General features: G+C 36.3%; 4 protein-coding genes and 1 long non-coding RNA gene across 8 annotated transcripts; 3 read left to right on the forward strand and 2 right to left on the reverse strand.

Annotated features, from left to right (window-relative positions):
* Positions 1–2,855: 2,855 nt before the first annotated feature.
* Positions 2,856–5,465, reverse strand: LOC138124230 (3-hydroxy-3-methylglutaryl-coenzyme A reductase-like). Its single transcript, XM_069039199.1, has 2 exons — positions 3,380–5,465; positions 2,856–3,328 (listed from the first exon to the last, which is right to left on the reverse strand). Exons 1-2 carry the CDS (start codon positions 5,463–5,465, stop codon positions 2,895–2,897), a joined length of 2,520 nt encoding a protein of 839 aa, XP_068895300.1. The 3' UTR covers positions 2,856–2,894.
* Positions 5,466–5,584: 119 nt separating this feature from the next.
* On the forward strand, positions 5,585–7,533 carry sro (SDR family oxidoreductase shroud). Of its 2 annotated transcripts, none has more exons than XM_069039208.1 (4): positions 5,585–5,722; positions 6,233–6,647; positions 6,701–6,853; positions 6,906–7,533. In XM_069039208.1, the coding sequence occupies exons 1-4, from the start codon at positions 5,720–5,722 to the stop codon at positions 7,412–7,414; spliced, it is 1,080 nt and encodes a 359-aa protein (XP_068895309.1). In that variant the 5' UTR covers positions 5,585–5,719; the 3' UTR covers positions 7,415–7,533. The 2 variants fall into 2 exon arrangements, with proteins under 2 accessions (XP_068895309.1, XP_068895308.1); XM_069039207.1 differs by lacking the exon at positions 5,585–5,722 and adding an exon at positions 5,731–5,784.
* Positions 7,534–7,711: 178 nt separating this feature from the next.
* On the forward strand, positions 7,712–8,139 carry LOC138124241 (uncharacterized). The gene is made up of 2 exons (XR_011157058.1): positions 7,712–7,819; positions 7,869–8,139. It is a non-coding gene; the product is annotated as an uncharacterized lncRNA (long non-coding RNA).
* A 386-nt stretch (positions 8,140–8,525) lies between these two features.
* mRpL11 (mitochondrial ribosomal protein L11) lies at positions 8,526–9,384 on the forward strand. The gene is made up of 3 exons (XM_069039217.1): positions 8,526–8,749; positions 8,802–8,991; positions 9,043–9,384. Exons 1-3 carry the CDS (start codon positions 8,618–8,620, stop codon positions 9,306–9,308), a joined length of 588 nt encoding a protein of 195 aa, XP_068895318.1. The 5' UTR covers positions 8,526–8,617; the 3' UTR covers positions 9,309–9,384.
* A 206-nt stretch (positions 9,385–9,590) lies between these two features.
* On the reverse strand, positions 9,591–22,847 carry LOC138124233 (cyclin-dependent kinase-like 1). 3 transcript variants are annotated; one of them, XM_069039205.1, is made up of 8 exons: positions 22,719–22,847; positions 14,028–14,162; positions 11,719–11,908; positions 11,380–11,665; positions 11,220–11,327; positions 10,687–10,916; positions 10,501–10,638; positions 9,591–10,450 (listed from the first exon to the last, which is right to left on the reverse strand). In XM_069039205.1, the coding sequence occupies exons 3-8, from the start codon at positions 11,884–11,886 to the stop codon at positions 10,337–10,339; spliced, it is 1,044 nt and encodes a 347-aa protein (XP_068895306.1). In that variant the 5' UTR covers positions 11,887–11,908; positions 14,028–14,162; positions 22,719–22,847; the 3' UTR covers positions 9,591–10,336. The 3 variants fall into 3 exon arrangements, with proteins under 3 accessions (XP_068895306.1, XP_068895307.1, XP_068895305.1); XM_069039206.1 differs by lacking the exon at positions 22,719–22,847 and adding an exon at positions 16,464–16,480; XM_069039204.1 differs by lacking the exons at positions 14,028–14,162; positions 22,719–22,847 and adding an exon at positions 11,979–12,274.
* Positions 22,848–22,988: the final 141 nt, after the last annotated feature.

The raw sequence follows: 22,988 nt of genomic DNA on the forward strand, positions 1-22,988 counted from the left end.
CTTATTAATGACACTAATGATTGGTATACATCATTTTTTTTAGAAATGTCAAAAAAATGTTGGCCAAGTCCGGAATAGTACCTACATATTCTATTTTTTAAACTTCAAAGTTAAATATCTCTAAACTTACCTCACATTTCACAATTTATAATGTTAGACACCAGAGATATATATGCCGATCTAAATTTTTCCGGGGAACACCGGGTATTTCCCTTTTTTGTATACGTAGTTTAAGGACACTTATATTTTCGTTATTATAAAATTTGCTTAAAAAATTATTACTCATTTTATCCTAAGATAAATGTCTCTTTTGATTCTTATTATTTCTCAGGCCTGAAAAATGTAGTTACGGAATTAAAATTTCGGGCAGTATTGTCATTTTCATACTGTAACTTTTACGTTAATATCTTATTTTTACGAATATTTGTATTCGAAAATATTTCGTATAACAATAAATTTGTACTTATGAAAACAATGAAATTTTTGGCACAAAATTCCTAAATTGTGTAACAATCAAATTATAATGATATAAATATGTTGAAACTGTTAAAAGACACATTTTAAATACGCACATTTTAATTCACAATGTGCATTACAAATAAGCATTTTTAGTTTCTACACCTCCAGAAACACATTTTTTGGGGCCTAGATCGCAAAAAAATAGGGATTTTGAATTTTCGATTGGCATCATGTGTTAATTCTGTCAATGTTGTTAATGTCAATTTAATGCATCGAGCGATATCTTGATTTTAAAATTGAAATATTTCGGTGTGAAATAAAAAAATTCTGATTCCAAATGTTTTAACTTTTATTTTAAAATTTAAACAAAATTCGGCACAACAAATCTTGTGTATCACACGTCCAGAAACTGCCTTGCAAGTATTCCTATTTATACAAACCCTACCCCCACTCACAAAAATGCAATTTTTGGACTGGTGACAATAACTACTTCCTAACAATGTTCCTAGGATACAAAACACATCTTTCTTGTTTGATTTTCTTTTTACTGTCATTAATTCTGCATTCTCCACTGCTCCAAGAATTTTGGTTGCTTTACATTATGTTTTGTACAAATTTTTTGAGATGCGATTGCATCTGAGGGCGATTGCCCTTGGGTGTTTTAGTCTGGTCACCTAAGCAGCTCCACGAGAAAAGTAGAACCTAATTTATTAATAAAATTACTTTCACACCTGAAAATATTTAAAGTACTGTTTATGCAGAAGAAACATTTTATATATACCGGGTGTCCACTCTCAAAGTGGAACATGGGCAATTAACACTGTGTATTCAGTTTATAGATATTATGCCATTATTTCGATACATCATTATTAAAGAATTAATAGTATTAAAAGTAATTAACAGTCCAGATAATATGAATGTTTTGAGAATATTGAGTTCTAGTAGGAATATTTACTCGAGGGTTTTCTTGAGCTCAATATCGCAGGTTTTGAACATTTGGTTCGTTATTTAGTGTAAAAGTAGATTCGTCTGTGAAGCAAATTGTCGAAAAAAAGCAAGGATCATTAGCACGCTCCTACATTTCATTGCAGATTTCACTCTTACTTTCTTCATCAACTGCAAAAATCTGTTGATGACACTGTGTCTTCTAGGGATGATCTTTGTACTTCCTGAGGGCATTCAGTATCCGCGATTTACATAAACCTACTTCAAGAGAAATTTGTCTTAATCTGAATGGAATAACTATTCATTTTTCCGTAAATAATTTTGACAGTAATTTACCGAAATTCGCTGACTTAACCCAACAAATTACTAAATGTTTTGACAAATGCACGTTATCTCTGCAAATGCTGTCCAATTTGAAAATCATGGCATGTCATATTTAAAAATCGCCAAGTTTTAAATTAGTATTTTAAAATAAAAATAGCACCTTTAATCTTATTTTATCTAATCCCGTGAGATAAATGATACTTATCCCACTAATTTTGAGTGGCATAAGAACTTCATTACCTCACGCATTTTCATTACCTCACTCAGTGAGGTAATGAGTTTCATTACCGCACTCAGTGGGATAAGAATTTACTTATGAAACTCATTTATTTCACTGGCGAAAATCAATAGATAAGATTTATTTTTTTAATTTGGGGCGGTCTTAGATAAAATTTTGTACATAACACGTGTGCTAAAGCATATTACAGGAAACTCGTGTGATTACAGATCTTCACACTCGAGTCCTGTAATATTGCTTTTATCCCACTGATTACGTAAATAACTAATATGTATCATTTCAAGCACAATAATTTTATCAATCACCAAAAACATTCAATACAATGTTAATTGCCTATGTTCGAGTTTGAGAATGCACAGGCTGTATAATTATTCTCAATTTGGTTGTAGGTCGTAAAATTTTATTGCATATTATGAGTGATTAACGGACACAATGGTTGGGTCAAGATCTTTAACTTAAAGTACCATACAATTTTACGACCTAAAACCAAATTGAAAATACATTCGACTTGATTTCCAAATTTGTTTTGAACGACTCGGTAGGTAAGCACAAATATTGACAAATGCATCTAGCGCAACTTGCGCAAGCAAACAACAACTATAATGTTGCTCTTTGTTTCTGCAGCTTTAGCTTATGATCAATAATAATAAATAATTAGTCATATTTAGTCATTTACAATTATTGTAAATAAATTAACAAGGATTAAAATTCACACCAACGATTTTTACTTTTTGATTTAACAAAAAGTTAAGGTCTTTACACAAATCTGAAGATATGTAGTCACATATATCAAGAGTGGAAATTTAAGGTGAATCAAACGCATGGAAATGTGCCTTTTTCCGCACTTGTTCAGTCTTGGGGAAGGACTAAAGAACAAAATAAAATCATAAACCTCTCACTACATTTACTAGACTTTACAAAAACACAGCTAAGTTTTACAACATTCCTGAGAATCAGCTTTTTCACAACTATCTTTCTCAGAATAGGAACGATTATACTTTAAATGACTTTTGACTAAATGACCAGTAGCTAGAGCCGCCATCAGCGACAATTCCCCTACGAGCACGGTAGCGCAGACAATTCTGGCCAACTGTTTCGCATTGGCTCCTGGAGAGTCCTCGTGAGGTCCTCTCACTCCCAACATGTCCAAAGACGCCGACTGTGCCGCGAGGATCGTTCCACCCCCTATAGTCCCGATCTCGATGGACGGCATCGTACACGAGATGTACAGATCTTGCCGATTCTCGCCCCAGGGCTCCATGATGGTGATGCAGTTGCTACTGGCGATGTTCTGGGCGGGGTCCTGCCCCGTGGCGATGAAAATCGCCGTGACGATGTTGGCGGCGTGCGCGTTAAATCCCCCTACAACAAGACTTCAACACAAGAACTACGACCAAGCGAGAGCCGTTTTACCTATGCTGCCCGCGATCGCGGAGCCGATCATGTTTTTAGAAATGTTGAGATCCACAAGAGCTTGCGTCGTAGATTTCAAAACGGAAGAGACTACGTCACATGAGATCACCGCCTCGCAAACCACCGACTTGCCTCGCCCCTCGATCCAGTTCACCGCGGCCGGCTTCTTGTCGGTGCAGAAGTTGCCGCTCAGACTGAGTATCTCCATCTCGGGGAAGGTCTTCTGGATGAAGAGCAACGCCTTTTCGGTGCCTTTCGACAACATGTTCATCCCCATCGCGTCCCCCGTCTCCGCCACGAACCTCATGAACAGATACCGCCCGGCCACCCTCGCCGTCACCTTCGACAACCGGGCGAACCTGCTGGTCGAGTCGAAACTCTCCTTCACCGCGGCGAAATTCTCGGCCTTCTCCAGCCACTCCACCACTTCGCTGCACCGCACGATCGAACTGAATCTGACCACCGGGCCTCGGGTCATGCCGTCGGCCACGATTCTGCTCTTGACGCCGCACTTCTCCACTGCCCGACACCCTCGATTCGTGCTGGCGATCAAGCACCCCTCGGTCGTGGACATGGGAATGTAGTACTGCTTCCCGTCGAGGAGCAGAGGCCCGGCGACCCCGAGAGGAACCGGAATGTATCCGATCACGTTCTCGCAGCAAGTCCCCATCACTTTGGTGTAGTCGTAGTGCTTGTACGGGAGGTTCAAGAGGGCGTCCTCGCAGTTGGCATTCGCTTGGATTATTTGCCTCCTGATCCTGACCCCGCGCTCCTGATTGTTCACCGCCTTCTCCAGGTTGTAAGACGGGATGTGTTTGGTGTCCACGAGCAGGATCACCTCGCGGTCGGTCAGTTTGGAAGCGCCCTCCGACCTGTAGATCTGCAAACACTCCTCCAGACTTCTCCGGAATTGCACTTCCTCCAGACCCTCAATTTCTTCGGCGCTGATCGTTTGTACTTCCTTTTCTTCGTTGACGGAATCGGATTTGACTAGACGCGGTTGTCGCTTAAGCACGTGACTGTTGTTGTCATCTTTCTTTTCTTCTTGGATCCGCACCACCGACTCGATCTGTCGCTTCAAGTGGTCGTCGTTTTCGAAAAATACAAATTTGATAATCAGCGTTATCACGAGGATGAGTATTACGATATGATCTGCACTCAAAGCGAACTGTTTCATCAGGAAGCCGTACAAGGACGAGTCGTCGGCACAGTTGGCGGCGTCGTTCGCCGAGGTATTCGAGTCGTCGCCGGTGTTGTCCTCCTTGATGAACCATCTACTGTGGATGTGTACAGCTGTGAGTCCGATGGACATGATCAGCTTGACCCTTTGTACTGCAGGATTGGCCTTCTCGTTCTCTTCTAGCAACATTTTTGACACCACTGGTTGCTTCTCTCCATAGAAATTGGAAATTCGAGACAACTCGAGCATCAGGGACAGACACGCGGGGTAGAAAGTCATGAAAATGACATAGTTGACGAGAACGGAAAGACATGCGAAATAGGAGAGCATCTCGAGGCGATGCACTCCCGACAACGTGCCCACACCTATGACTAGAGTTTCGACGATCGTATCTAATGTAATGGTAGGTCCCAAGATTGACATTCCTCTGGCGATTTTGCTGGTGATTTCCTCCTGGTTCGAAGCGGTCAAAGCGAACTGAGCTAGAGTGGCCGCTTTGGACAGGTCGATCAGAAGCAAGAAGAAAAACAGAGCGTCTTTCAGATCCACCAGATCGATCTTGAGGAAGTTGAGCACAGTCGAAGTGAACACAAAGCTAGAGAACACTATGAACAGTCCGGCTATGCCCAAGATGTACTTCGAACCGAGTTTCTGCAAATTCCGGAACTGGTGCGAGCTGTACAGGATCGCCAAGCAGCGGATCACCGTCATGACGATCACATCGACAGCTTTGAATTGCTCTTCGAAGCATCCCGGACAAGACTGGGGCTTCTTCGCGAACGGGTCAGGGTCGGTTTGTTTTTGGTCTACGGTGAGCAAACATGTTGTCAACGTGATCACAGCCACTATTACCTCCCACGGATGTGTGGCACAGAAAACGCCATAAAGGCGGAAGAGTTGAGACATGGCAGATTGAGGATTACCTTGTGACAGCACCTTCAGCGAGTTGCGGCAACACCACTGGACAATTCCATTTTCGATGCTTCACACACTCATACTGGCGACTGGCCACGTTCAATTGATGATTCTAACGTTATGAAACATTTCGTAAGTTGCCGCAAGCACGTTAAGTAACTTTGACACTGCTGTCAGTAGGTCGACAGGTGAGAGGTCGCAGCGCCCTCTCCTCTCCCCGACGCGGCAATTCAAAATTTTGACAAATGGTAATTCATTTTATGTTACATGTATGATTAAAAATATTTCGTATTTCAATAACTCTACGCACGTAAGTATAATTTTAGTCGTGAGTGGTCGTGAGCAAGGTGCTTTAATGGGGAGGAAGTGTCCAAAAAATTGTGGGCCGTGACTGTAACCACAATTTTTTTTTTGCATTATTTACCATCAAAAGATATGCCACTGCATTTCTTTATTGTTCTTTGGTCTGTCAAGAAATTTGTAATTTTTAGTTTGCAAAATTCCAGTTCAGTCAGCTGACGCTTTCGTTTACATAACCTCGTCGATGCCATTGACCTAGACGGTGTCACTTTCTGGGTCAAGGTTGTCAGACAGGCGTCCCCGAAGCCGGTTTTTAGTTTCGGTTTCATTATCGCCTCGCAAACATTTTTTGTCTCTTCATTGTCAAACATGTAAAGTGCACATTAATCAGTGTTTAAATTAGATGACCAGATCGTAAAATGAGTGTTTTTTCAAAAATTTGTCTGACCCTTTTCGAGGTGGCCAACGAGTTGTATATCGGCGTGGGGGCGGGACTCGTGGGCATGGCGGTCTTGATCCATCACGGCTACAAAACCAACCAGCTGCTGCGGACGCTGAGCGTGGCCGCTGTTTCTCTAGGAAGTCTGATCTATGTGTTCCAAGCTGCGGCCGAGAAGAGGCAGCCCTCGTCCAAGCAGCTCATTTTCATATCTGGATGCGACTCCGGCTTAGGCTTTTCGCTGGCCATACACGCGGCGAAGATCGGCTTCACCGTGGTGGCTGGCTTTCTGAGCCTCGATTCTCAAGGAGCAAGGGAAATTAAGCAGTTCCACAGCAGCATCAAGCAGATACAACTGGACGTCACCAACAACGACAGCATCTTCGTCGCAGTTGAGACCATCAATCAGTATCTCACCTCCAATCCGAGCTACGGTAATTTTCAAAAAAAAAAAAATACAAAGGCGTTTATTGTTTTGATTTTGTAGAATTTTATGCACTGATCAACAACTCAGCTGTGATGGTTTTTGGGGAGTTTGAGTGGCAAACAGAGAGACTCATCCAGCAACAGGTCCACGTGAACCTGCTCGGTATGATGAATCTGTCCAAAGCATTCATACCCACTCTTAGAAAATATGCAGGTAAAATTTAGCCTCATCATGCTGACCGAGCTTATGAATTGTTTTATTTTAGGAAGACTGATAAACATTACTAGCCATTGTTCCTTTGCTTGCTTGCCTGGATTATCAGTGTACGGCGCTACTAAAGCTGGAGTTAAAGCATTCTCTGATGGACTGAGAGTAGAACTGAGCAAATACGGCGTTAAAGTGATCATATTTACACCTGGATCGTTCGTCTCTGAAAGTAACATAATGGCGAGACATCCTGAGCACGTCCACGAAATGCACAGGGCATTCAACAGGGAGCAACGCGCCTTCTATGAAGAATACTTCCAACGATATCACGCGTTTCTGTTGGGTATACCGATACCGAAAGTGCCAAAACCGCTCGATAATCACACTCTGTACAGAAAATTCGAAGATGCTTTGTTACTTGAATCGCCAAAGCATGCCTACAAAGTCGAACCGTTCAGATATGCCTTCTACCATTTCTTGTTCAAGATAAGTCCAGTCCCTTTGCGAGATTATTTCGTTCTGAAATTCGTGAAGTTGCCAGAGTATGACGCGACTCCCGTCTGGTGATTTTACATTCGCTTTGGTTAATATATATGACCAAACGGAGTGTTATGTCTTTACTGCGCCAAGTGTGATCTGTACCTCAATATACCTTATTTTTAGTACAAATAAATGATCTGTCCGAATTGTTGCTTTATTCGTTGTAGCTGTGGTGACGATGAAATAATTCGTCGAAAGTTATGTCGCTCAACTTGTCTGTCGTTTTCGCTTTTTGTGCATTTATAATCGTGTCGAAGGCCGAAGGCCCGAAAGATCCTGGTCTCATACAAAATGTTAATCCGAACGTGGACGTTATAGAAGGGTTGGTATGCTACCAGTGCAAGTCGAGCACTAGTGAACTTCAACCCTTGTGCGATAAGTCCATATTTAGACTGGCAACTCAGGAGGAGAAGTATAACATGTCGCTGCAATGTCCGCACTATCAGGGTTTACGTCGATTAAATAATGTGACTTAAGATAGATTTTTGTGTGTTCTAGGTGCTTATTGTTTTACTAAAGTGACCAAAAAGGGACGGTACACCGAGACTCTACGCGGTTGCAGCGGACCTAAAGATAAGAACGATAACTTAATGAAAACTGGATGCATGACTACCAAAGATCAAATGATATGTTTATGCGATAAAAAATTCTGCAACAAAGCGACGAATTACTACACATTTTATCAAACAGGCGTCTCTTCACTTCTTACTCTAGTGGCTATAATTTTTAACAATAAAATATGTTTTCTTTGATTGTGTAGTCAATCGATTTTTAATAAACAAGAGCAACATTCCAACATAACCTCACATTTTAATAACATATTTACAGTGTTTTTCTTTTGGTTTTCCTCTTTTGTCAATTTTATTTCACTATTTCTCAAAACTATTTCCTATCTCTATTAAATGTTTAAGTGACATAAATATGAAATAGTTTTGAGAAATAGTGAAATACAATTGACAAAAGAGGAAAACCAAAAGAAAAACAGTGTAATAACAAGAAGAAAGTATAAATATTCCATGTTGCTTTATTTGAATTGCATGCAATATTAATTTAAAAAAAAATGTTTTTATTATAAACTTGTAGAGTATTCTTATAAATAAATAGCAATGAGTGGCGGTTAATTTACTTAAGTGGGTGTTCGTAAATGTCGGCATTTTTGACACATCCACTGTCTAGTTTTGAGGTTATGATCTTCGTACTTTTGTAAATTACAAAAATTATATAAAAGCAATGTCTAAAGCCGCCGCTCGAATGAAATCCTTGAAAAAGGTGGTCGAAAAGGTGAAACACGGAAAATTGAGGACTAACATACCGGCGGGAATGGCGGCGGCTGGGCCCCCGTTGGGCCCCATGTTGGGTCAAGTAAGGACTCTCTCTTTGTATTTTTTTAAGTCAATTTAACGGCTTATTTTAGAGAGGTATTAACATAGCGGCATTTTGCAAAGATTTTAATGAAAGAACGAAAGAAATCAAACAAGGAATTCCACTACCGACTCGAGTAGTTGTGAATCCAGACCGCAGTTATGAGCTTGTCATAACTAAACCACCTGTTGTTTATTTTTTAAAGCAAGCTGCTGGTATTCAAAGGGCAGCAATGCAGCCTGGTATGATTACAATGTGATGTTTGAAGTCATGTATAAAATTTTGTTTTGAAGGTAAGGAAATTTCTGGAAAAGTCACTTTAAAGCATGTATATGAAATTGCAAAAATTAAAAGGGAAGACCCAGCTTTAGAAGTTAAGAGTATGGAGGAGATGTGTTTGATGATTTGTGGGATTGCAAGGTCATGTGGGATTCAAGTAGTGAAAGATCTTGATCCAAAAGAATATGAACAGTTCCTTATAGAGCGGAAAGAGATAGAAGAACAACAAAAGAAGGAGTTGCAAGAGAAAAAGGAGGCCAAAATGTTACGAACTGGTTGATTTATTTATTTTTTTCCTTCATACATGTAGATTGTTATTTAATTTTACAAACGTAATTATATAATGCGACAGGAAATGTATTTTATTGAATAGCATCAGTAATTTACCGGCAAAGTTTAAAAAAAGCATAACCTAACAAAAAATGTTACGTTCAAGTTGACCAACCTAACGATACAAATGATTGAAACAATATTGAACAAAACAGTTTGAAAATAAATTAATTTATTTTTGTTGTATTGGCTGCACTTAAATTTGACAACCTAACCTCCAAGTATCTTGCACTTTTCCCTGTTTATATTTTGGGTGTTGATAATTTTAGAATGTCTTACGGTAAAAGATTTCTACGATTCTGTAACGACAATGTTGTTATGATAGCAGGTATATCAATAATAGTAGGTTTCCACTGGGCCTGGTTGAAGTTGCAAAACGTACCGTCGTTAGTTGACCCTTCCCAAAAGACCGATTTACCCATCTTTACAGTGAGTATCCAGCCGAGTTTTCCCTCAGATTGTACTGAAAATTATTGGTTCAAGGGTGCGAAACGATTAAAAGAACTAGCGGAAAGTAAATATCATGAATTAACAGCCAAGGAACCTAAAGAATGATTTGATTAAAACTCAGACAAGAGAGTTGTACTTGTACATAGTCGTAAATAAATTTATTTTATCTTTAATAATAATTTATAACCACTCATCCAACAAATTTGATGATCACAACAGTCCAATTTTTAGTACCGTGAGTCTTTCTAGCTGTGTCCCATCTTACTCCACACACCTACATAGTAAAATGAGCAAAGACATATATTTAGCAAGTCTTGACTGAATTTAAAATGACGCCGTGTTACATGTTTATTGAGAAAACATGTCTTGAAATTTTGTTTTCTTCTATTCATATTAACAGATATATACTACACAATACTATTACGCTTAATTCTACTTCTAAATGTAACACTTAAATTTTCATTTGTTACACAAAATAGATTTGTCGGGTGAAAGTTGAATTTACTTGGAAAAAAACGAAAGTCTCTGTCATATGGTCGGCAAATGGTCGACTTTGGAGCGCTGATTGTTGATATTTTGCTTGACCGGACTGATCGGCTTCGACCCAGTCAGTTGAGGCAAAGACGTTCCGTTCAACGAATTCTGAAAATAACAATCTCATTAAAATTGCATCGCCGGTTCTTCGCAGTTACTCTCGATCTGTCCCTCGACAGTTTCTCAAAGTTTTGCGTGTCGGTCTCGTCCACTTTGAAATTAAAATTTTCGAAGTAGTCGTGGGTGAGAAGCATATCACAGGTCCACCTTTTTAAAGGATCTTTGTCTAAGCATTTCTGAAATGTTCTTATCATAATCTGAAGAAGGAAATATTTTTGTGTCACCTTTAAAAAATCTATAGTGGTTTGGTTACACATGGGCAATTTAGTTTCTAACGGGACCGTTTGTTGGGGTACTGGTAATATAATTCCTTGGAAAAAATCATTATTCTTGAACGCTAGCATGTGACGCTGCAAAAGGTCACCCACGGTTGATCTGATAAGGTAAAGCTGATCTACATCGGATTTTCCAGGCCAGAGTGCTTCACCTTTCACCAGTTCGGCCAAAACGCAACCTAAATTATTAAACGACTGTTCACGACTCACAGTTCAAATTAAGATTTTGATTGCATTAATTCTAGGAGTATGTGTGGCACAAATCGATTTATTAGATCCTATTATAATTATTATCGTATTCGTAATTATCAAAATTGCAACAATTTTTTATAAATCGTTTTAAACAATTGCCCGAGAAGTTACTCCCATGCAAATGTATAACTCGCATAAGTATTTTTTTTTTGTACTCTCAGAATTGATGCAAGTGCTTTCGTGGGTACCGTCGTAGATTGACCGGTCTACCAAACACTTTTAATACAAACCTATAGCCCACACATCGACCGGGGTACCATACTGTGTGTCCCCGACCAGCAGTTCTGGAGATCTGTACCAGCGAGTCGCAACGTAATCGGTGTAATTTTCTCCGGGGCCTGAAACACACCAAATTAGTAAAATCGCAAATTTTCGCCGAAGAGCAGTTACTCAGCATGCGCGCGAAGCCAAAGTCGCACAATTTGACGACACCGGTGGCCGTCAGGAGTATGTTTTCTGGTTTGATGTCGCGGTGAATGCACCCATGATGATGGCAGTAACCCACAGCCTGAAGCGTTTGCCAGACAATTTGTTGAGTCAGCAAATGGGGACATCCCCTAGGATATCGTTCTAGCTCGTTTAATACTGTTCGCTCGCAAAACTCGAAAACCAAATGTAGTCGCCGTTTCCGCCTAAACACCTCCAAAAGGTTAACAAGATTCGGATGTTTCAAGTTCTGAAAATGCACAGGTCAGACCAGAGTTTCTTTTGTCGCGGAGTACTAAGTACTTTCAAAAGTCTTATTTCTCGTAAAGCAATTTTCCTAATGAGTGGATCGTCTTCACTTTCCGCAAACTTTTTTATCGCTACTATCTCCCCAGTATCTCTATTCCTACACTTATAAACTATTCCGTAACTTCCTTCGCCTAGCTTGGCCATTTTCTCGTATCGCTCCATCACTTTCGACGGGGTGCGTGTCCTGGAAAAATAACTGGTTTATGTGGGCCAACAGAAGGGTGCAGGATGGTCGGTCCGTTGCATTTCATTACCAATAAGGGGCGTGTGTGTGTATCCAAATTCCTTCGACCTTTTCCTGATGCGTACAATCGACGAAATTAGTAGGTAAAGTGGTTAAAGCCATCACGAGTTAACATAGTTATTGTGTAGTACACGAAAATTTAACACGATTAGGTATCCGTAAGGTACCCACCCGCATCCCTCACGCGTGTTCCAATACAGTTACGGCATTTCAAATGACTGATTGAATTTTAAAGGAAAAAACAAACACCGACAGACGCGAATAATTTTAACTGTCATTGGTTATCAACTGTTGCATTTGTCACAAGTTGGGGCGCAACAGAGATTAAAAATAATAAGGGATTGTTCAGACTGAGAAGGGAACTGCATTCGGTAGTTAATAGGGCCAGGTTAACTCAGGTTAAATAATTTCATAATTTGCAACACATCGATCAAGCAATTATTTCAGGTTAACGAGTTTTACAAATTATTTTTAAAAGCTTCGACTTTCAAGTTTTTCTTGTGGGACAAAGGGAATCAAAAGGTAGAGAAAAGTAGGTGCAGAAGAAGAGAAGGGTAATAATATGAACCATAGAAGATTTATGATCAAACAGATTAATCTATTTTGTAAAGAATTCCTTTGAAACAGTTTTTGTACAAATTGCAGTATTGTAGACTAAAAAAACAATGTGAAAAACTTCGAATGTGATGTCTTTCCTTTATTGGGAATAATCTTGAATGTAACATAATGTAGACAAACGTATGACATCTAATTAAAATCCAAAAATTCTTGTTTGTGAAAGATTTACGTCAGATAATTAGAGGACAGTAAGACTTTTTTGGGTTTAATTAACTGTAGTATATTGAGGCAATCGTTCTCCTGATTACCTAAATGAATTTTTTACAACCCTTGCTGAAGTATTGTATTTAACCTCATTTATTTCATTACCGTAGATCTGATAGGTACGTCTCGCAATGAATAATGAAATACAGGGTTATTCTAAATGATTGTAGTCGAAGTAGGCGTGAAAACTCAATGTAAAATTTATGGTTGCCGCTCCACATAAAAAAACATCAAAATGATGTGAATCAGTGAGTACACACCGTTCACACACGGGAGTTAAATTGTCAATATTTTTAAAATTGATTGGAAAACAAATCAATATTTCTGGATTCAATCGTTAATTTAACAAAAATAAATAAAAATCTCATCACCGCACTAGGTATTCACCTAAAAAATGACAGTGACAGCGACAAAACTGACAGTTCACATGAAAGCGGTAAAAATGTAATAACATGGGCATGGCCTACATCGACTACAATCATTTAGAATAACCCTGTATGTACAATCTTTGCATTGTACTGTTCAGAGTGGTTCTCAAAATTTTGTAGGTGACTGTATCAGTGCCAAAAAAATTAGAAAGATGATACAGTGTTTGGTGAAACTATAATATCATCAACAACAACCACAAGAAAGAGATAAGGAGCGGCTGTGGAAAACAAAATTTCTGAAAACGTATGGCGTAACTTTATGAACGACTGTCATTTGTCGATTTTGATATTTACGTGAATTTTCTTTAATAATAACAGAATCATATGTTCATTGTTTGCTGGAGTTTCGTCAAACTCTTCTTCATCTTAACAGTTAGTATGTTTGAAGCTCCGCCACACGTTTTCACAAATTTTGTTTTGCACAGCCGCTCCTTATCTCTTTTCTTGGTAATCATGTTGTGTGAAGATTCCTCAAATTTTGGCAATTATAGTACCATGTGAACATCATGGCTACGGAAAGATAGGGTCATTATAAATGATTGTAGTTGAAGCAAGTCCATTTTTGCCGCTCTGTATAAACATAACTCCAATGTAGCGTGAATTGTCAATAATGCTAATTATTATTCATATAATTTTGATCATTTTCATATGGAGCGGCAACCATAAATTTTACATTCAGTTTTTAAGCCAACTAGGACTACAATCATTTATAGTGACCTGTATACCTATCTGTTGAGGTTGTTCAATTTCAATTTTTTTTCTGTCACGAAATAAGTACAAAATGATTTTATAAAATTTGCAAACAGTACCTCAAGAATTGTTGTAATGCAGGAAAATCAAATGGTCGAGGGAGAGAATAGTTTGTTGATGTTCTACTATGGCCCCATATCGTCCGATTTCAGGTCCATTAGCACGTACATTACACGTACCAAAAGATCACTGAGCTGAAAATTGAAATTTTGAATGATTTAGAATCGAATCAAAATTAGAAAATCTTGTTTCAAGTACGCGTAACATAAAAGAAGATTTAATTAAAAGTTTCAAAATATTATACAGGTGTCCCCAAAAAAGAAGACGAGTCCGTAACTCCCTTATTTATCGGAGGATTTTAGTTATTTATACACCAAATTAAATGGTTGTGAATAGGCTACAAAAGGTCCTAATAAATTCACGTATAGCCCTAAGCGCTTCAAGGTTAAACTGTCAAAATATTTTTGTTTTCAGAATAAAAATCTATCAGAATTAGTAAAACAAAGTATGTGTTCGCATTTGACAGTTTAGCCTTGAAACCCCTGGGGCTATACGTGAATTTAGTAGGCCACCTTGTAGCCTATTCACAACCATTTAATTTGGTGTATAGATAATTAAAATCCTCCGATAAATAAGGGAGCTATGGACTCGTCTTCTTTTTTGGGGATACCTTGTATAAATATAAATAAAATATTAGTAGAACATTTTTCTCATACTTACATAAGTTTAAACAAGAGATCAATTTTTAAATTTCTTTTAGAATGTCAAAATTTGGGGTACATTTACTATTTCTCTAGACTCTTTATAGCCAATGGCTAAGCCAAAAAAAGTTAAAGTACTTACAGAATGTTCTACAGCGATACGCAATTATTCCTGCATTTTTTGAGAATTTTAAATCGATTAGAAGTAGGTGTTTTCGTTCGGGCGGTAAAACTTGAATCACCCTGTACAGTGAGGTAAGGATACGAGAATATTTTCAGAAAACCTGCATTTATAAAAACTATCGCAGTACTTTGAAATTTTTCTTTTTCAATAATCAGTTACCATATTTTGTGGGCTGCTGCTGGGCTGTTGTGTTATACCAAGTTCTTCTATGTTAGAAGAAAAAGGTAATTTCACTTGTCAGACGATTAGGAGGGAGGAAATTGATTTTTATGTGATAAATATCTTTAAGCAAACACAAAACCATTAATCGGATGTTTATAGAGAAGTAGGTATTGATCATGAAATAGAAAAATAAAATTGTTGTAATTGTACAGTTAATTTCAAAATTATACAGGGTGTATCAGAATTCAACCGACAAACTTTCAGGACTGATTCTATGATCAAAAATAAGCATAAAACTCTTAATACATATGGGGTCGAAAACGCTCATTCTTTCCAAATTAGAAGAAGGGTGCTCGATTCGAAGGGTAGCCCAATATTATCATCACGAAGAGCACCGTGCAGAGGATAAAACAAATAATATTATGGTGTTCTAAAATATCAGCGACGTTTTATGTTGTCAAACAAACTTACCTAACCGATATTAAAAAAAGACGTTCAAATTTCAAAAAGGCATCTTTACATGTTGAAAAAAAATAAAATAAATCGACTTCTTGGTTTTTCAGGTGTACTCTATAATTTTGAAATTAACTGTACATTTTTTTTTATATTTATAAGAAATAAAATTCTCTAAAATGATAACTTTGATTTTTGACAACTTGTATTTTTAAGTTGTCATCTTTTGGCATAGATTATATCGGATGTTCATTTAAATTTCCGATCAAAGTTGGCGTTGAAGAGTCAATTGTGAACGCACGACTCGTGTAAAAACGTAAAATTTAAACAGCTGATCCGTGATCCGTAATTCGTAGTGCATTTACAATCGACTCTTCAACGTCAACTTTGACCGGAAATTTAAATGAACACCCGATAAAATACTTTTCTATTTCATCCAATGGCGATTCAAAGGGAAGAAATTCAAAAATTTTAAATAGCAACAAGAGTCTAATGTTATATTTAATGAAAGGATTTTTTTATCCTCTATCAAAGCAGTTTTTAAATTGGTTTTAATGTTTAATGTTTTCATCATTAGATGGAAGATAAGAAAGCTTTCCAACATTTGACCCTTAAATGTTTATTCTTTGCTCCACCGCTAGATGGCATAGATAAAAACGTGATTTACTCAGATGATTTACTCCAAAAGATGACAATTCAGAAATCCAAATTGACCTATATTACAGCTGCTTAAATTTTTTTTATATTGTAGGTAATAGTATGTTGCATAACGAGTGTTGAAAATGAAAGATTTCACACGAGTTTGCAGAATTGAGCCACAAGCCGTAGACGCGTAGCTTAAGCAAACGAGTGTAAAACCGAATTTTCAACACCTGTTATACACGATATTTTTCCGACGACCACAAAAAAAACGCTAATATTCGGCATCCCTTTTTAGTAACTAGCAGGTATTTTTTTTATAGACTAGACTAGCACGTCGGCAGGCAAAAACTTACCACTATCGTAAATCGTCAGTATTATAATTTTTACAACCTATCCTAAACCCATTACAAGTGAAGAAGCTAAAGTTCCAATTTCTCGTTCCCAAAGATAGTATTTATTCTCTCTTCCACTTGCTAACGGTGCAAACGTCAAGTTAAAATATCAAAGTCACTAGATATACATACATAGTATATCTAGTGACTTTATAAATTATCATTCGGGAGAGAACTCTAGCTGCGGACAAAATAATTATGCCGGAAAGTAGTCGAGTCAATAAAGCCGAAAAATCGCCGAAACTTCTTAATCCTCAGAAACAGCTCCGATTTTGATGATTTTTTTTTAAATGTGTGTATTTATATATTATTTGAAATCAGAAACATTTTGGTTGGGGCACGTAAATATTTCTATTGTTTAAACAATAATTTGCTATTTATGGAAAAAATTCCGTTTTCCACGATATTTATTCCAAAGACTTTTTTCATATGGAAACTGAAGTATAAAGAGTAGTTGTTAAGTTAAAATTTCTAGTAAAAAAAACCAATTTTTACAACAAAAAACATAATAAAAATGCAACATAAAACCAAATGTAGAGAACATTTTTTACCCATTCGTGCCTTTCTGAACAGCTTAAACAATGACATAGTTGAATCAAACAGTGTAGTTGTTTTTAAAAATAAATTACAAAAATATCCTCTGGAAATTCATAGCCATAATTACAATTAAGTAGTGCTTATAGGCCGCCCGGCCGCGACTCGAACGGAGCAAACAGTGAAATACATCTGTTGGAAATCCTACACTAAAGCTTGCTAAGTTAATTTCTGGGAATAAAACAGGCTAATGCCTCTATTCCTCCAATTAATAATAATAATAATTATTATTATTATTTAAAAAAAAGGCTATATTCTATCTCGTGATTCGGAAGTCACGTTAAGCCATTGGTCCCGGTCTATTGAGTTGGTCATCACGCCCCTCATAGATTTTTAAACCAGTCCTAGACTGTGTAACAACATTTTCAACATTATTATTATTATTATTATTACATCTTAACCCTCCACCACCCGACGGCACGGCAATTTTGCCGGAGTACATACACTATTACGGATAATACTATCAAGTAATAATGCAGTGCTTATCAACATAATTACCGGCGTCTCGCCTCCACATTTTGACTTTTTTGTGTTTTATGTTCTGTGTCAATGTTAAGGAATTTCCTCACGATATGACATGAGTATAATAATATACCTTTTTGAATTTCAACCACCAATGTGTTCTCTAAGTCCAAAATTTTTAAATTTTTAAAAAGAGATTGCGGTACTATTCCCGTTGCTGAAATAACATATTATTAATTGGAAGAATAATAATAAATAATTTGTTACACAGTCTAGGACTGGTTTACAAATTTATGAGGGGCATAATGACCAACTCAATAGACCGGGACCAATAACGTGACTCCCGAATCACGAGACAGAATATAGCCTTTTTTTTAATTATTATTTTAAATTTCGCCCTGGGTCGGAATCAAACCCGCGACCCTCGAGTCCCTGAGCCGAAACGGACTCCCTTAGGCTATATTCTGCCTTGGAGGAATAATAATAATAATTATTTTTATTATTAATTGGAGGAATAGAGGCATTAGCCTGTTTTATTCCCAGAAATTAACTTAGCAATCTTTAGTGTAGGATTTTCACTGTTTGCTCCGTTCGAGTCGCGGCCGGGCCGCCTATAAGCATTACTTAATTGTAATTATGGCTATGAATTTCCAGAGGATATTTTTGTAATTTATTTTTAAAAACAACTACACTGCTTGATTCAAATATGTCATTGTTTAAGCTGTTCAGAAAGACACGAATGGGTAAGAAATGTTCTCTGAATTTGGTTTTATGTTGCATTTTTATTATGTTTTTTGTTGTAAATAATTGTTTTTTTACTAGAAATTTTAACTTAACAACTACTCTTTATACTTCAGTTTCCATATAAAAAAAAACTTTGAAATAAATATCGTGGAAAACGGAATTTTTTCCATAAATAGCAAATTATTGTTTAAACAATATAAATATTTACGTGCCCCAAACAAAATGTTTCTGATTTCAAATAATATATAAATACACACATTTAAAAAAAAAATCATCAAAATCGGAGCTGTTTCTGAGGATTAAGAAGTAAAAACCTTCATTGACTCGACTAAAGGTAGACATCGTTAATCATCGGCCTGTGTGCAAAATAAAAACACACAGCTGTCGGCCAATCAGATTTCTTAAATTTTTTCACACGGGTAGGCCGTTCGTTCGTCTTCGTGTTGAAATTGTTTGCAATTTTAAATTTTCACTAAGGGAAAACTGTGTGAAATGTGCCATATTGCATAGTGGTCGTCGGAAAATAAGATTTATAAACTATAAAAAAAGTTGAAAAACGTTTTCCAGGTAACTGAAGCATTGGAATATTCAAGTATGTTTTTTTTGTGTGCGATAATTTTTTTTGAAGCTATGTAAAACAGTATATTTTTAACTATTTTCTCTGTGTTAGTGGTTGATAATGGTAGTTCACGGTTTTGACGAGGCAGTGTTATAGCTCAACTAGAAATTGTTAAACAGGACCAAGACAAATTTGTACATTTGTGAGCACATCACGCTGTGAAAACACCTCTAGACAAGTTTTACCTCCATCTTAAAACCAAAGTGGTCCAAATCTCATCCATTTAGGCGACGAGTTCAACCAGAACGACGGCGAAGCGTTTTGACCAGAGTTTTGACCCACTGGAAAATTTGAAAGTCATACATTCGTTGTCATCACTGCTGAACTCCCCAAATCTCACCCCAAGTGAAATGCTTGTGACACGTCAAAAAATTATACAGGGTGTATCTGAAATACGTGTGTTAATTTTAACCAGTGGAAGAACTCGCCAATTTATGGAACTTGTCTCTATAACATTTTTACGAAAAAGCATTGCAAATTGATTTAAAATTTGGAATAAATTAGCCATCAAAGTGTATACCCGCCTATAGGTAAGAGCGAAAATGTTATAGAGAAAAGGTTCATAAATTGGTGAGTTCTTTCACTGGTTAACACACGTATTTCAGATACATCCTGTATACTTTCGGAATTATTGGAAGCAACAAGTTTAATTGTTTCGTTATTGCCTACTATTAAGTCGTAACCAATAAAAATTACTTCTACGAATTTCATCATTTTTTAATGTTTTGTGATTGTCTACCATCAAGTCATAACGACGTAAAACGTATCGCTAAGTACAAAAAAGTTGTTGAAATCTTGTTAAAAACTAGTATCGTGACTTTCAATGCGCCATTTGATTGGTGCACAACATGTTTTGTTTTTAATTATTAATTATGGAGAAAACTGGTTCACTAAAAGTAGATATTTACACGTACTTTCTTGTAATTAGATATCGCGTTTTGATATCGCCATTTGAATTCTGTCGTACGTTGTAAATTTGCGTGTACAATTGAACATCAAGGTTAAATTCAAATTCGATGTTAAAAAAAGAAACGTTATAATTGCACGAAATAAGTGAATACATTTCTTCCAATTTTAAATGGAACCTTATAAATGGGACGATTAATATTCGCCGCTTCCGACTTGAACTTTCGCTAAGTATATAGTTAGGAAGTACAACAGAAGAACCAAAATGTACGGACTATAAAGGCTGTTTTTTTTTAATTTGGCGTCGAAATTGGCGTTGGAGAGTCGATTGAGAACGCACCACTCGTGTAAAACCGTAAGATTTAAACAACTGATCCGTTATCCGTATAGTGCATTCACAATCGACTCTTCAACGCCAACTTCGACACCAAATTTAAAAAAACACCCGTTATTAACATGTTCATAATACAACATTACGGAAATTAAGTAAATAATGAAGTTACATCTTAACGGGGTTCCCCGGTGGCTATCCATTCAAATATTGATCATGTTCGTCATTGACAGAATGATAATGCTTTTACACTAGTGAATGTGAAAAATAAAATATCAACAAATTATTAGTATTGAAAATATTTAAAGAGATATTTTAAATTATAAGAATATAGGAGTTCAGTTAAATTGTCACCACAAGAAATCTTAGCAAATGAGCAAAAGATTATGCAAATCTACACCTTCGTGTTAAGTGCCAAAGACTGCAGAGTTCTTATGACACAAGAAAATATTGATTTGGTCCACGATATGGTTCTCTACGATAGACGAATTACAGGTTGCAGCATAATGCTTTTCTGCAAGTAGTTCTTCTAAAAATTGAAGTTCAAAACGGTAGGTATGAAAAGCATTTGACGAGGCAAATTTAACTGTCATTAATCATGATCTGGACGAATTCCTTGAAAGATTTGCAAATGAAATTTGGCTTTATCACTTAGATTTAGATCTGTGAGGCGCTAAAATATGGAGGAGAAACACAAGAGTGTATCACTTGGTGAGAAAATTTCTTCTTCTGCTTTTAATGACCTGTTCCTTATATGGATAGAGAAATTGGAGAATAGGTGAACTTGTCAACGAAAAAAAAATCACAAAAATTGAACCAAGACAACACTTTAGATCATAATAATTTATTGCATTTCTAAACAGTTAAGCTTATCAGTATCACCCATTTCATACTATTGAAGCAACTCTTGTATTTACCAGCTTTAGGATTTAGCCCCTTGTAATTACCAATTATTTCCTAAATTAAATGAGCACCTTCGTGGTACTCATTTTGTACATAATTACAGTGAAGCATTAGAATTTTTTGACTTCTTAGGTGACTGTCTTAAGAAATAAATGGATTTTTTCAGCCTTTTCTTTCTATCTCAGGAACCATCCTAGTATTTATCCTTTGATGTATATTTAATGAGAAGAAACAAAAATATTGTTAATTGTTATCCACAAAAACGCGAAGAATTGCTCTAGTACACGAGCGGAAAGTAAATATTATTTATTTTTTTATTAAAATTAAAGAGAGTAGTGAGTTCACTGTGTCAAAGAAAATGTATTGCTTTGCAAAAAATGACCCATAAAACTATGTATAACAAAGAGTTCTCTGTTCCACATTTAGAACTTTGACTTACTACTTCTAAACTTTGCACTAAACAGTTTGTACCTTAATTGTTGCAACAATTGTTGAATTATTCAAATAAATTTAGCTCCAAATGAGTTTTAGTTCTGTTATCATAAAGGTTAAAATTGAAAGCTATACAATAGCAATAATTGTTCGCTATTATTTACGTAAATTACGACGGTATTGTATTATTAGAGAGTTTTATTTTTATCTTTTACCAAGAAAAATAATACAATTCTGTTCAATTAATTTTTTAGATGATGGCATTAAATTAGATTACACAAAGCACATCATATTTCTCAAAAAAATGTGGCCTACTGTGAAAAATATAAAATTTGAAAACTTAGGGCTTAACTTGAGTCAATCAGGATAAATTAGGCAACGTTACAAACATTTGACCGTGCAACACTTAATTTGTAATAAACTATGTTTTGTCAGCTTAAATAAATTAAGAAATGACAGACAACTGAGTTTAGAGGTAATATAATTTACTCACCAGAATTAATTTAAGTAATCATAATCACGGATAAATTAAATGAAAATGTAGGTTGTTATAGAATTAAAAGTAAAAATGGCTTCATTTGAAGTACATATAACATATTTTTTTAGAAATCTGATTTGCAGATTTTCAAAAAATGATATTGTTTTGTTGCATTTTGTTATCAGTTAGTATTTAATTTTATACAAAAAAATATCACCGTTTTGTGAAACAAATTTTAGAATCTGATTTGAAATCGTGAATTGCAACGTTCTTTTTGCAAAATAAAAAAAAATGCAAAAATGAAAATAGTAATTCGTTTCTTGTGAAAACTGCATTACTTATTAGTCTTATTACGTTTGTCCAATTGGTAAGGTACTAACTGCATTGCATACTTGTTCAGCTTGAATTGCTTTTAAAGGTCACAAAATAACCTTGTTCAAGCAATAGTTTGTAAGAAATAATGTATTGTAAAATGTCTTGATAAAAACAGTTAGAGGTGAAAGAATAAAATCTATTATTTACCATCTATAATTAGCCCTATAAATCAATGAAATAACATTAAACCATGAAAATTTGAAGGTCAACTGGCACATTGCCTACAGAGTAATTGGTTCAATCAGCGAAGAAACATATGTAAAGAAGCATGCACGTAATCGCAATTTTGTTAAACACATATTGATTTGCAAAAATTCAACAGAAACCAAACATTTTTAAAAATTCAGTTAAGAAGAAATCAAGTCGTCTTACCTTTTTGGTAACAACTGAAGTTGGTTTCCGAGTAACCAAAATTTGCTACCATTAAACCATTTCTCCATGCGATGTCTTCCTCGGTTCGGCAAGCACTGCTGGATGCGATCCAATGTTTATGTTTTGTTGCCATGGAGAACACTCCATATTGGAAAAATAATCACTTGGATTTTTTTTTGCCATTCCGTAATTGCATGGTGGTATTGACGACTGAGCTGACAACAATTTATGAACTATCTCAAGGCAGATCTATAATTTTTTCCGACACAA

The sequence above is a fragment of the Tenebrio molitor genome, chromosome 2 (assembly GCF_963966145.1).
Source record: "Tenebrio molitor chromosome 2, icTenMoli1.1, whole genome shotgun sequence".
Classification (NCBI taxonomy): Eukaryota; Metazoa; Arthropoda; class Insecta; order Coleoptera; family Tenebrionidae; genus Tenebrio; species Tenebrio molitor.